This window comes from Lepisma saccharinum, chromosome 1 (assembly GCF_977018435.1).
Source record: "Lepisma saccharinum chromosome 1, izLepSacc3.1, whole genome shotgun sequence".
NCBI lineage: Eukaryota > Metazoa > Arthropoda > Insecta > Zygentoma > Lepismatidae > Lepisma > Lepisma saccharinum.
Window position 1 is genome coordinate 51,899,224 of NC_139229.1, and position 15,086 is coordinate 51,914,309.

General features: G+C 38.1%; 1 protein-coding gene across 2 annotated transcripts in view; it reads right to left on the reverse strand.

The window, feature by feature from the left end:
- MED20 (Mediator complex subunit 20) overlaps window positions 1-15,086 on the reverse strand; it is a 536,245-nt gene that overhangs the window by 141,193 nt on the left and 379,966 nt on the right. For both annotated transcript variants that reach the window (XM_083131729.1, XM_083131721.1), the window contains one exon: window positions 12,684-12,946. In XM_083131729.1, the coding sequence (XP_082987855.1) occupies window positions 12,684-12,946 (263 nt within the window). The remainder of the gene's footprint in view (window positions 1-12,683; window positions 12,947-15,086) is intronic.

Genomic DNA, 15,086 nt, shown 5'->3' on the forward strand with positions numbered 1-15,086 from the left:
TTAGGATATTAGCTTTGTATTTAAGAGCATAGCTGGCCTCATATTCAACAACAGGGATTCTTAACTCCATAGTCTGAATAATGCATTTGCCTGCATCAGGTAGGGTATTGGGCAAAGCTTCCCCTGTAGGGTTTATTGTACTGTACCTCATCAAAGCATTATTATCATTGGCAGCTCTTCTAAATGTAATTCTTAACCCACCCTTCCACATAATTTCTTTGTAATCCGAGAAGAATCCTGGCAACAGGCGCATGGGGAACAGCACTGTGTGGTTCTTGGTTAATATCTTATCACCAGCTTCAAATCCGCCTATTTTGTAGTAAGAAGCCTCTGTTTTGGATAATTTTAATGTGGCCAAAGCCGTGGAGGTAATGCCGGGATAATCTATTCTGTTTATAACAACACCATGCTTTCTGATCTCAATTTCAGAGAAAAGATGCGGCACAAAATTGTCTACAAGTCTTATATTCGAATTTGCCGGATATTCTGTTCCATCGAGCTTTACAACATCAAATTTGATGTATAGATCTGCTCTGTGGGGGTGTATAAAGCCGTCCCCTACATCAAGGTCAACCTCTATTTCTGTGTTGGGTTGATTTAAATTTGCAAATGTCCTCCTGTTTGGGGGGAATGATTGTAGCTCATAACTCTCAATATTTTCCATTGTATGTATTTTTATTTAAATGTTAATCTCTATGATTGCAGTTGTTGTGGCTCCAGCAAAATCAACTAATTCTTCTTTTTCATTAGTGACCATCAATTCAATGTAATCTATTCTGTTGTGACACACAGGAAAATATAATGTTGGGGATGGATTGTAGATGATTGGCTCCATGAATTCGGAATTAGGTTTGAATGTTGCAATGATGCCAGTTTGTTTGTGAGTGCCTATGCCATTTGATTTGGTGATCATACCCTCGGCCACATTACAGTGAATATTCAGAGTCTCTATGGCTAAGAATTTAGGTATATTCATAGCAGTGTGTTTGATTGCTGGTTCGAGTTTTGTGTTGTTCTCAAATCCCAACAGCTCTCCTATAGTACCCAGATGCACTGTTTCCGTAGCAGATACAATCTCAACTCTGTGAGTGACAGAATTTTGACTTAAAACTATACCTCTGGGTAATTGAGCATTTAGAGTGGACAGATTATACTGCCCTGGAGTGATGACAATTTTTTGATCCCCTACTGCAATTGTGTTGTTGTGGTGAGTAATATTGGGGATCAGGTACATGCCGTAAAATGCTCTGAGAGCTATTGTTTTGGGATACACTATATCATCATGCAATTTGAGTTTCAATATTGAATTTTGGCTGGTGAGATGGAATACCCCCATGATGTTTTAAATACCACAAGGCTTTTTGAAAATCTTCAATTGATGGTTTATTTATTTGAGACATATATCTGAGAACAGATAAACACAAATGTCCGCAATTAACATCTTTGAAGTTTTGAATACGGGCATTATTGTAATAAAGATTAGTTGAATTTAGATATTTTACTAAATTTTCAGGAGGAACACCTCCAAATGAATCAAACACAAATGCCTCATTTTTTAAATATTTAAGATAACAGATCCAGTGAGTGCCCTGATTTTTGTACTCATCCAAATTAACAATGCCACACTCTTTGTTGAGTGGTTGTTCCGGTAAAGAATCAGACATGTACACACCTCTAAAATGTTTGATGCCCAGTGGCTTGATTAAAGCTTCAATATCTTGGTTTGTAAGCGGCACTTGTTTTTTTTAAACTTATTCATGGCTCTCTTAACACCTTTGCCTTTTTTCTCCATGGCCAGGTTATGGCGCCTCTGCTCATCTAATTCTGCCTTATTCTTCTTGGCATCTATTACTGTTTTTGCTATGGCAGCTGATCCCCCAGCCAAGCTCCCCACAGCCCCGAGAGCAGCTAAGATGGCAGGGATGGTAAATATGAAACCCCCTGTATGTGATTTTTTTCTAGATTGCTGTAATTTTTTTAATTGGGGGGTGCTAAGTAATAATTTCATACCATGCCCCTTTGCAATACAAGAATTTTTTTTCTTCCGCTGCTTTTTGGTTAAAAGACTGTCAATAGTTTTAAGAGATTTGAGACCCGCATAAGGTATTTGATACATAACACCCTTTGCCTTCATTGTAGGTTTATTATATACATATTCACAGCCCCCACCCCAGTTTTTGTTTGGTGCTCATAGCTATGGTGGTCCCCAATGCTGCTATTTTTTCACTCAAAGACGCATCTTTGCTTACAAATCTGCCAAATGCGGCCTCTTCTAATTTCTTGTCTGCAACATGTCTCTTGTCAAGATCAGAATGTGTGTTGTATGCTATGTCATGGTCTCTGCAAGCAGCATCTAAAGGATTAACACCAGGATCTCCTCTGTTTAATCTATGATCCAATTTTGTGCCTGGACCACAATACTGATAGCCTGGAATATGAAGTTCAAATGGCAGCTTGTTTATAATGTCATTAACCAACCCCCGACCCTCAGAAACATTCCAAAATTTGGGTGGTAGAGTATTAATAATTTTTATGAGATATCCAATCCCCTTAGGGTCATTCACTATAAAATTAGACAATTTTGTGCTTATCATGTCCATAATTCCAACCTTTTCATTGTAAAAATTGTGGTTGCCTGCATTTTCTTCCCCAGCTATGACCAGCAACCTATCTACAAGTTTCCTGACATCATCAACCCATACAAATTCTTTAGGCAGGGTGTTGTATTGTTTGATTCCACTACCTGTCTTGATCTGTGACCATATGGGCTTGATTAAATTGTTGTATTTTGCTCCACTGCTAGACTTGACTCTTTTTTGCGTGGGATCATTGTTCTGGTATAGAGCATCTGATTTTATTAATATTTCTTTGTAATGTTCATAATCTTGATCTGTATAGCTGCCAGGTCTCTTCCTAGTCATCAGTTCCCACAATCCAGGTGTGCCGGGGTACTTAACAAAAGCACCTTTTTCTCCGAGACGAGATTCTGAATAAACAATGATATCATCTCCCATAAATGTTACTTTGAAATTGCCAATTCTGTGTATGATGCTGCCATCAAGCTCTGTGTCGGCATATAAGCCAAAGACCTCATCTTTGTTGTCTTTAGGTGTGGTTAAATATTTTTGAGCAAGAAGACCCAATTCAATAGGATCCAGAGTAGCCTCAATTCTTCTAGGAGCAACAGGACTAGGTGTATGAATACTGGAAAGTGGGGTGAATGGATAATCTAATATGTTCCTTGCAGCTACAGGTACAAGCTCTGTGATCAAATCTTGATTTTGCTCTGTAACAGTTTTGATATTCTTACCTAAATTATTAATAGCATCAATGACAGGCTGTTCTGTTTGTTTGTGTTTTTCATAAATTCCACGGTTCTCTGATTTCCATCCCTTAAATCTTTTTACAAGATAATCTCTTAACTTAAGATCATCAATGACTGGTCGTTTCATGGTTGTTTATTTATGTCTCAACGTCTAGAAAATCGTTGATTTTATTTCTGTATTTGCCAGTATTAGGTGTTCTTGTCATATCAATTGTGACAAACCCATAACTGTCCTGGTTCCAGCACCTGCTGCAAAATTTGGAAAAATCATTGTAGCTCAAGTCCCCACCTACATATTCATCATGTATGTGTTTGAGGTTGGTATGATCTTGATGAAACACACATATAAAGTTGCTGTTGTCTCGGATCAGCTGCTTCGGAATTTTAGAAAAAGTCTGTGCCAGGTAGAAGCAATCAATGTTTTTGTGGCGGCCCTGTGTAAAGAAATTTCTAACCTTGTTTTGATTATCCAGTATAATGTCATCAAACACAGCGACAGAATTATCGAGACATTCATGAAGTGGCTTAACATCTGGTTCAAAAGTGGCTATATCTAATCCATCATATAGCTTCATCAGCTGCTGATATTTTAATTGTTCCAAGCTCTTAGAGAAAACATACAAGTGCCTGTTTTTCCAGTCTAACCAGTTGGGTGCCAATAAAAAATTATCAACCATTAGTGTAGTTTTACCACAAGCAGATGGCCCAACAATAAGACACCTAATATTATCAGGCAGCAGCACTCCATTTATCTTATTCTGTTGTTCAGGTTCTGGCAGCCTTTTTATAACATCCCAGGTGCTCATATTATTACTTTGTCTGCATCGATCCAGCTGTTTTCCGGATGACCTAGCCATTTGACAAATAACTTGTTGCCTTTTCTGCGGATGATTTTTTCTATGAGATATGTGTCAGGCTGTTTAGTTTTGCTGAGTTCTTGTTCATAGAACCTGCCTTTGAGAATTTCTCCTCGATGATCTTTTATTATATATGTGTTAAGGGTCCCGGGTTTAACTTGAACCACTGTAAATAATTCGGTGCTCCAGTTTCTTGTAAAGCCTCTCTTGAATAAGTGCTTATATTTGCTGATTCTTACTTGATCGCCCACCCTGTATTTGGCCCTTCTTGTTGTTGGCTGGTATCTAGGATAATAAACAGTCCTGATCAATTTTTGCTCATCAGATGAAGTTACTTCAGAGGGCTTCATGTTGATTGTGGAATGGACCGAGTTGTTATATTTATGTAGAAGTTCTGGAAGAATATTAATCCATTTATAATTACCTTGAAGTGTAAATTGTTTATACATAAGATTTTTTAAGGTTCTGTTGAATCTCTCTACAATTGAGGCCTTGAGATCACTGTAACTCGAATAATGTTGTATTGACTGGCTTTTAATAAATTGTTGGAACACAGAATTATAAAATTCTTTGCCATTATCTGTTTGCAAATAGCGCGGTGATCTTCCTGAATGATTGATGATTGTTCTGATGGCTTCTGTAACACATGCTCCAGTCTTGGATTTGAGTGGCACAGCCCAGGCAAATTTTGAAAATGTGTCTATTACAGTGAGTAGATACTTGTAGCCCTTGTTGATTTTGTCCAAGTTTTTCAGCTGTCCACTTGCCAACTCAATCAAGTCGCTCTGCCATAAATCATCTATGCCTTTTGTGACTACTGGGAGTCTCTTAAAATTATGTCTGGCTTGTCTGTGTAGTTCATCAACAATAATTTGTCTAGACATGATATGAAAACAAGAATATTGCAACTATTGGGTGTTCAGCAGCTGATACTGCAGGATTTTCTAAATATAATTTGTCCCCTATTTGTATTTTAAATTCCAGAGATCCATCATCTTCAGTATAGGCTGTTTCTAATGTATTGGGATCTGTAAAATCCTCTAACTCTACACTGGTGATTTTTGGTTTGTTGTCAGCATTTGTTATTGATAAGGTGGGGTAGTGGTGTGCCTGTGGTTGAAGCCAATATTTGATCTTGATTGGTCTCAGTGTGCCCCCAACAAAAAACTGGTAATAAAATTGTGCAGGGGACAGCATATATATTTTGCCACCTGGTGTAAATGGAGAATCATATTCTTTGTTGGGGATGCTGTACAATTCAAGAATTACTGTATGTTTTGGATTCTCGATTATGCCTGTTATTTCTTTTTCTGCTGTGAGCAATCTGCTTGTTACAGATTCAAGGTGCTCATTGATGGTCCTAACAACATCATCATGGCCTGGCTTGATTTTTATGTCCACAGCAAGTCTCTTGTATTGTTGCACAATTTCTTGAAGCTGGGTGGCAAAAACAGACAGAGCATTTGCTTGATTGGATTCCATGGTCCCTAGCTGTTGCTTGATATTAGCTACAATTTGTTGCAAATTTTCAACAACTGCCAATTTTGAATTTTGAGCAGTAAGATCATGGACTTGTCTTCTGATATCCTCAAACAAGGCATGCAATTCATTAATATGTTGATTGGTTGGTAGAGTGGCCACTGTCTGAGTGAGTTGTTTGATCTCTGCTTGGATATTCTTGATATCTTCTGATTTCAATATGCGATTCACTGCCCTCTTAATATTTTTAAGTTCCTGCGATGTGGGAAGATTTGATACTGTATTCTGCAAAAATTCAAGTGCCAATTTTACATTGTTTAATTCAGATGCATCAGCCACATTTTGCATAGCATTTTGGAGCAGGGCTATATCTGCCTGAGTGGGTGTTGATTGTTGTAAAATTTCAAGTTTTGTTTGGATATCATCGATCAAGTGATGAAAATGAGATAGTTCAGATTCGGTGTTGAGGTTTTCAAGCTTTGTGATTTGGTGCTGGACACTGACAAGAGTATCTACAATCCCAGGCAATCGGGATTCTAGTACATTTGCCAAATCACTTTGCACTGCTGCTATTGTACCTTCAAGGTGGGTTATGGAACTTTGAATTTTTCCAAAATCTTCGTATGTTTCAAGTTGCAGCTTGATGTTTGCAACACTCCGAGTTATTGCATTCAAAGCATCAGAAGATGGCAAGTTGTTCATAAAATTTTCAAGTGTCTCAATTTTTTCTTTAACCTCGGCTATGGCATTGTTCAAGGGGTCTAGATTAGGTATCTGGAGTGATTGAATCTGTTCCTTTAGAGTGGAAATCACTAGATCAAAATCTTCTTGTGATTTTATGCTTTTGACAATTGTTTGGAGCTGTGTCTGGACATTATTTATTTGCTCTTCCAATTGCTGTTTCAATTGCTCGGAGTTGTTAGCCTGGGTCTTAAATTTGGCTTGAAGAGCTGCTACAGCTTCTTCTAAACTTTGAAAATTATCCAATGTGGCCAGATCAGTATATTTCTGAAGCAGTATTTTGAGTTCAGAATCAATTTTAAGAAGAGGGTCCATGCATTGTGATTGCAAATTTGTAATTTCTAATTGAAGACTGGCATTGAGTGTGGTCTGTAAAGCTTGTAAATCACTTCTCAATTTCTTGACTCTGACATCAAGCATAAGAATCTCATCACTGTGATCTTCATGTCTTGTATGGCCAAATATATCATTAGGCATTTTCTTTTACTGGTTATTTATTATTGAATATCTAATTCTTAATTCTATAAAAAAGGGTATAAGCTTGTCATATGATCCAGGGACCTCAATATATAAGCAGTCACCAGCAGAAACAGTATATACAGTGCCGGAAATCATGTTTGAGTGCTTAATTCTATAAATATTTCTCCCTATTGAAATCTTGACATCACCCTCAGGGGTTGTAATAAATTGCAATTGCCCACCTACAGGTAATTGGTAATAATTTAAATTATTGTTAAATATGTACAATATTTTACCTGTTTCATCATCATTATCTGTAAGTATGCTGTTCAGATGAATAATTAACAAGCCACTCAGTTTAGACATTACAGATTGTAAATCGGGAGAGGGTTGTGGTGTCGGCAGGTCCATAATAGCCTGTTTTTTGAACCCAAATAAGTTCATAGGCATGTTTATTTATTTCAAATCATGCTCTGGAATTGGGCATTGTTTCCCATTTTTCAAATCGCAATGCCCCCAAGGTAGAGTATGTATGTTACATGACAAAATACATCTCTTGTCATCATGTGGGTCCAGAGCCACTTTTGTTACAATATTGCTAGTCAACAAGTGATTCTCACTCTGAATTCTATTTTCTGATGTTCTGATTGAACTCTGTGATTTGATGCAATTTTTGTAATCTTCAAATACAAGCTCTTTTTCAACAGTTACTCTGCCAATGCCCTTGGCCTTTTTGGCAACAGCACCACTACATGTTTCAAAACTGTACATCTTGGCTCTTAACCCAGCAAATGCCACAATAACATCACCAAGTGTCTCATCTTTTAACTTGCCAGGCACCTTTTTGTTGTGGTGGTGTTGAATCTTTGTATGTTCACTGGTATCAAAGTATTGAAGCAATTCAGGCTGTGACATATCTTGATAAACATCTTCTGTTTGAATAACAAGAATAAAACTATCCGTGTCCATGTACAATAATTTTACACGATCACCATAAAAAGGTTTCAGCACATCATAATACAATATTAACATATGTAATTTGGACAATTCCAATATCACAGCCCCTACATAAATAGGTTTATCAAATTTGATCTTTGTTTTCATCATGTTGAAAAGTGCCATGTACTCATCATAAATTCTTCTGTAATTGAAGTTGGGCTTTGCAACCAATTTTTTGCTCAAACTGGGGTCAGTAATTATTTTAACATCGGTATGTTTTCTGACATTTTCAATTGTTTTGCCATACACTGAATTCACCATCAATTTAAACAAGCTCTTATCAAATTGGCTCTTTGCAGATGTTCGAAGCTCCGTGTTTGTATCAATGTATGGTTTCAACCATTCTGAGTGCCTGAACCTCAAGACTTTGCCAACTTTGGTTACTTGAACACCATGTTTCATCAGGAACTGGAGGTTTTTGTAATATATAACATAACCCTGTTTGGACTCCAGGGTCGTCATGAGCTTCTTCTGTTCAGAGCCAGGTGAGCACTGAACCTCGGGAATTGGGGGCAGATCAGAAAATTTATTGTGCAAATCATCAGGAATTATCAGATCAGCCTCTAAGAAGAGGCCATAGTCACTGTCATCAAAGTTCTGAAGATCTTCAATATTGAAATTTTCAACCCATTCAAGCCCTGCATATGGCAGTTTTTGCTTCATGGCATGACCATAGAGGTTGATTGCATCTACATACAGTATAAAATTTGATGGCCGTGCTGGATCATAATCAGGCATATACTTGTTATTTGCTCTGGCATATCTCTGAGAACATTGCACCATGCCTCCTCTTATACATTGCTCCATAAACAGATACTTATCTTGATCGTGGATCAGATCCAATTGCTTTTTGGTGTTGAAAAACGTTGCAGCCCATGCTAGGCCCGGGGCACTGTAAAAATACACTGGGTCCAGTCCATAATTTTGCATGGAAGATTTTCTGAATGCTTGCAATATATCAGCTAAGAGAGTGACATCAAGTTTCAAATATGCCATGTGATAATCACCAAATGTCTTGCATTTTAAATCGTCCCACATCAACTGAGCATGGCGATAATCATCATCACTGATTCCAGATCCTCTGATTCTGCTGTAAAACGCTTCTTGTGGTGGCAGGGAACACTCATCAAATTTAGAAAAATCTGTGACATAGTCATATGGATATACACCCTTCCGCCTAATTAATTTCAGGTCCTGATTTGGAAACGAGGCACGTGTGATTTTCAAGTCATCATCAGATAATTGAGTGGCCAGTGTAGCCAGGCTAGCAGGTAAAAATCTGTAAGAATCAAGAAATCTTATGTGAATAGGAACACCATCAACTTTAATTATCTTGCTAATAGATATATATTTCTCATCATTTTCAGCTAAAATATTTAAATTCTGCTTCTCAAACCCCTCGTACCTGATCAGATGATGGAAATCATAATTGGATGCTCCATGGCAGAATATGGGGACAAATCTTGGTCTCTTGATCTTAATATTACAGCTATTACACAGGGCCTGTTTATATCGACCATCTGTATGAGAATGGTGTTTCACCTTGATATTTGTATCTGAAAATTCACAATCACATACCGGGCATTTTTCTGCATTGTTGAAATCCTCAATCTGTTTCTCTGTTAAAGGCAACATAGGCTTTGATTTTAATAAGATGTTAGATGCTATGTCACGGCACTCATTTTCTATTCTATGTGCAAATATTTTGATGGCATTTGGTCCCTTGTATGAATATGGCTCACTAGCTACACCATCCTGTACAACCACATAACAAAAGCTGGAAGGTTCATGTTGCTGGTATGGTGTACTTGATGATTCTTCTGGATCTGGGCTACAAAATGCAAGAGATTTGAGATTCGATTCAAAATCATAGACAATAAATGCTGGGTGTTCCAACAAGGCCTCATACTTTTTGAATTTGCAATTTTCACTTGGATTGGGCATTACCATATGAACAGGTTTATGGTTGCCACAGTATTTCAGATGCTCAATTAACTTGTTTTTGGCAATTTCTGCACTCTCTTCCCGAACCCCTTTTACCATTTTTTGACCATCAAATACAGTTAAACATCTTCTGCACAACTTGAATATTGTATGAGTTTTGTCTAGTTGTGTTCTCACTAAAGCTTCAAGATTATGTATCAGAGTGTAATGGTATGTATCATCTCCTTCAATTAAAAGCAGATCAATCGGAATAGCAGATTCATCATCAATTGTACTGATTCTGAGAGGTGCTATCGGACAATTACCAGTGGAACAAATAAATACATTAATAGATAATTGTTTGCCATTGATATGCCTGGCCTTTTTTTCAAATTTATCAATATTCTGAACTGACATTGGATATTCCAAACCCTCCATTACATCGTCAAAATCGTGCTCATGTTGTTTGTAATAAGTTATTCTCTGAGGATCCCTTGAAACTGGATACAAAGCAGCTAATATACACCACAAAAAGCATTTCTGGTCGGCATTTTTTATATTGACCACGGCTCTTTTGTTTTTGATATTAGCTGGCAATGGCACATAAGTAGATCCTTGTAATGGGCTGAATTCAGAAATATTAACATATAACTTGTGTGATGAACCGCATAGGCTCCATCCTGATTCTTTTGCCGCAAATTCAGAGTGTTTGATGTTCAGTTGATTTATCAAGCTGCTTATTATTGTGTCTGAATTTGCATTTGAATATACAGGTACAGTTTCTGTTATGTGGGGCTGTGTAAATTTTGTGCCATTTGGTTTCTTATATTGTACAAACAATTTGAGAGATAGCTTATAAGAGCCATTTTGTGCATTAAGAATTGCCTGCAGATCAGAATTTATACTGTTCAAGAAATTCTCAATGCCGCATCTTGGCTCTGATACAAACCGGTAATCCCTGAGTTGGGCATTAAAACTGCTACGGATGGGTGCATGGCGTGGCTGCTTTGCTGCTCTGGCATTAACAGGTGCTTCGTGCCTTCTTTTCAAACCAGATGTTGATGACTGTGCAGAGCAAGTATCTTTATGTTTATATGTGAAATATTCCATGTTATATTTTCTATTGCATTTGGGGCAAATTTTTGTGGGAGTTTTGTATTTGTCTGGATTACAAATTTTTTGATGCTTGGCCCAATTAGAGCTGGATATATTTTTATTGCACTGATTACAATATTTTTGATTCGGCATTTTTGCTGTTGTTTATTATATACAATTTCCTGGGTTTCAATTCAAAACTTTATACTGAATAAAAAATATCAGTTGGGTTCAGCACTGTGCTTTGTATGTGTATATGTATATATGTTTATATACACTTAATATTTTTTGGCTTTGGTATTTATATAAAATTTCCTGGGATTCAAATCTAATCTCTATGGATTAATATTAATAATATTAATCTTATGACAGGTTGTAAAGCCAATAGCCCACAAGTGGAAAATCATTCACACTGACCCAGCGCAAATGCCTGCACAAACATGCATATCTTGAATAGCAATAACCTTGTTATGTATAACAGGCTGGGACAAATATAAGCTTGACTCTAAATATGAGTGGATTACAACAAATAACAGATTTTATATTGTTCAATATGAATTTAAACCAGTAAGTATGAGAAGCACTGTATCAACACGTCTGTCCCCCTCAGTCAGTCTCACATAACTGGCTGATGCAATATTCAGGAATTTCTGTAAATACTGGAGCTGAGGAAAAAAATCAATACTACCGTCTCGGGAATTGCGCACACTGACGCAGAGGGGGAAGGAACATGCAAACACGGACCAATTCTAGAGGTAGGCTCTGCATATTGTGTTGTTTTAATATTAGATAAGCAAATTGAATAGTATCCAATTAAACTTAAACCTGAAGTAAATATGTATAGGTAGGTATGGATACAAGTTTATAGACAAACTGATGCAATTTTGTAAATCTGCTTGAGAAGAGTTAATACTTTCCGAATTATAAAATTCTTGGGTTATGCAGGTGCTACACTTAAACAAATGAACATGTTGAGCAAGTTTTAAGTATAGCAAATCTGCTGGAGAGGAGTTCGTACTTTCTGAAAAATTCCCGAGGGCATTTTTACAAAAATCTTAAATTATAAGAGCTCCACACTTGAGCAAAAAAACTCATATGGGCATGTTGAGCAAGTTTTAAGTATGGCCAAAGCTGCTGGAGAGAGGTTCGTACTTTCTCGCGCTGTCCGTACCGTAAAACCCACTACTAACCACGTAAGACTTGACTAGCTCGAACGGACGTATCCAAACACGAAAGGGGAGGAAGGTAGGAAGACGCACGAAACTACTCTGTGGGTTTCGGACCAGTATTTCTCTTGTGCGTTCAGCTGTTCATTATTGCTAGATTCCTTTGTGTTTGTGATGGCTGTTAAAATTGCTAACAACTCTCCCAAAGTAGAACGAAGACAATTTTCTCATTGCACTTGCAGTCGCCACTCCTATTTTGCCAGTAGACTTGTCCAGTTAGCGCATGCGCACTAGCGTCGATCGTCGTGACTAACCCAGAACTTGCTCCCCCCCGTCTGTGTTCCACTATTTTGCGAGTGGACTCGTCCGGTTGGCGCATGCGCACTTGAGGCGATGGTCGCGACTAAAGTACACATACTGTACATCCGCTAAATATTGCTATTTCTTCATAGAGGAAACGAATATGAATCACCAGCTGAAATAAACGAGTTTGAAAAATAAATGGTTGACGATCGAGTGCTACGGGCATTACAAAAAAAAACTGGTGAAGATCTTAATTATCATCTTCTACCCAAATAAACTTTGGCACCTCAAGAGACAGATGAACCACTGTTTGTTAACAAACGGTTGTACACTTACCTCTACTAGGACACCCTTGAAGTTCTGATTCATTGTCACGCTGCCAAATTTCACGAGAAAGTCACCAAATTCGAACCGAGGTCCTTTTGATTCCATTCTAGTCTGCTTCTTGGAGGTGTAAATCGCCGGCGTCATTTTAAGCATCAGCAGATCAAAAAGGCCATCCGCCACTAAAGAGATAGTTTTGGTGCCAGTGTCCAGGATGGAGAATACGGAGGCAGGCTGCTCGGAATTGTGAATCACATGAACGGTCCTCTGGGCTCCTGTAAAGAGAAGAAAAGAAACACGTTTAGGTCTTCTACAGAAGACTAAAATTAATGATCTTCCTGGCAGGCAAGAATCTTTCTAGATGCACTTATAAAATTTGGACATTTTGTGGTCGCTGCTTCTCGAGATTATTGTGAACAAAACGTACTGCATAACATTTACAAAGGCTTGAGAAGAAAATACCTCAACCTGAAAGACCCAGGAAGCAAGACTTACTGTATTTTGCACATTTTATTCAGAATGAAACTTAATAATAACTACGTTCATAATTCAATAGATCCATTTTTATCTATTAGAAATTTTCCCTCTCCTTCTAAATTAGGCTTTAAACTCTTACTACCTTTTCGAGCAAAAGTATCGGTACTTTATCGCAGGAGACTTGGAGCAAACTAACGAAAACAGGTCTTCTGCGCAAGTAGTGACTCGAGAGGGATAGGCCAATGAACACCCGAGGGAGAAGGTGATTGCATGCTACTAGTCGCTTGCAGAATTGCGCACTGGTTTGCTCCGCCCACTCACTTTCTCCCCTACTCTACCGTTATGTGCGATGTTCCTTCAGAGACTCCTGGTACAGACTGTAGGTAAGCTATTTATTGTTTCTTATAAACAAGGATGCAATTTCTGTCTATCGAATCTGCAGGAAAAGTAAGTACGATATCGCATGCATCATACTGCACTAATACATATGTAAAATATTAGAACGCTTCATCTAGTATGAGTCACAGGAACCACACCACAACGTTTTCCAGATTTCTATATTTAAGGTAGGCCAATCGCATACATTTAACCCGCATTTCAAAACTAATATTCGTCCCTATCTCAGCGATCAAGATAATTATTTTATACTGTAAAAACTGCGTCTCCGTTTGTACACAATGCGGGCTGATTAAATTCTGTGCCATGCGTCGAGATGGCAACACTACATTATCGCTCCTAGTCCTGAAAGTAATGGAAACGGGTGCAGGGTTTCCACTCACACCCCACCAATTTCCCTCATACTTCTAAGTTTTTCAGGTATTTTCAACCAACTTTCTGGACCATTTTATAATGGTGTGACATATTACCTTCACTTTGTACGATCATCCAATGAACGTTGTTCAGTATAAATGAAGGAACATAACGTGTCAATCCTTATCTCCCAGCCAAACCCTGGAAATAAAATACTCCAGGGTCCAAATTTGAGCAGTCCCGGAAGTCTCTGGAGCAAGCAAACGAAAGCAAGTAGTGACTCGAGACGACTCGACCAATGAACATGTTCGAGGGAACGGGATTACGTGGAGGGGAGAAAAGCGACTGCAGTTACCAGCCTTCGCAGCAGCGTGTACGGCTACGCTCCGCCCACTGGCTTTCTCCCCTACTCTGCCTTGCTCCAGAGATTCCCAGGGTAGAGTATAAGCACCATTTCGTGAGTAAAAATAATAGCTACTTAACAACGATAACTAGTCTCCGTGCACGTAATTAATAGCATCTATTCGTTGTTTAGTACCGAACTGAAATTTATCTAGCTGTGAAATTTATCAAACAGCGATCACGGATGGTGAAACCTGAGCCAAGACGGAAAACAGACAACCGCCCAGATTCAAGGGCGTCATAAAACGAGATGGTTCAAATACACAGAAGCGAACATAAAAGCGTCTGGGCGTTCCAAAGTGTCTGGCGTCACTCAGAATCAATTATAATGTGCAGAGCAGGCGGAAAATAAACGGCAATATTCCATTAAGGTTTTCTTACAGAAATGGAACACAGGATATCTTATTGCGGGATTACTGCGGGAATCGAACCTGTGACTAGTGGGATTTGAGCGCTTTGTTGGCGTAGTTGGTTAGAGCACCGTATTTACAGTAAAATCTTAAGTCTGTCATAGGTTCGATACCCACCACCGGCAAAAAGAAAATATTCACCTGTAGACGAGAGAAGAGGTGCTCTATCGAAACATAGTGTTAGGATAGGTGTGAAAGTAGAGCCACTAGAAAATTGATAATGACTAATTAAGATTGCATGCTAATAAAGAATCACTGTCACTAAGATTCAGATAATATTTTTATACTTAGCTTGTAACGTTCTCTACTCTTCTTTTTATTTATTACTTATTACCTCAATAGGGTTACAATTAAGCCATACAACTTTTCATTTATA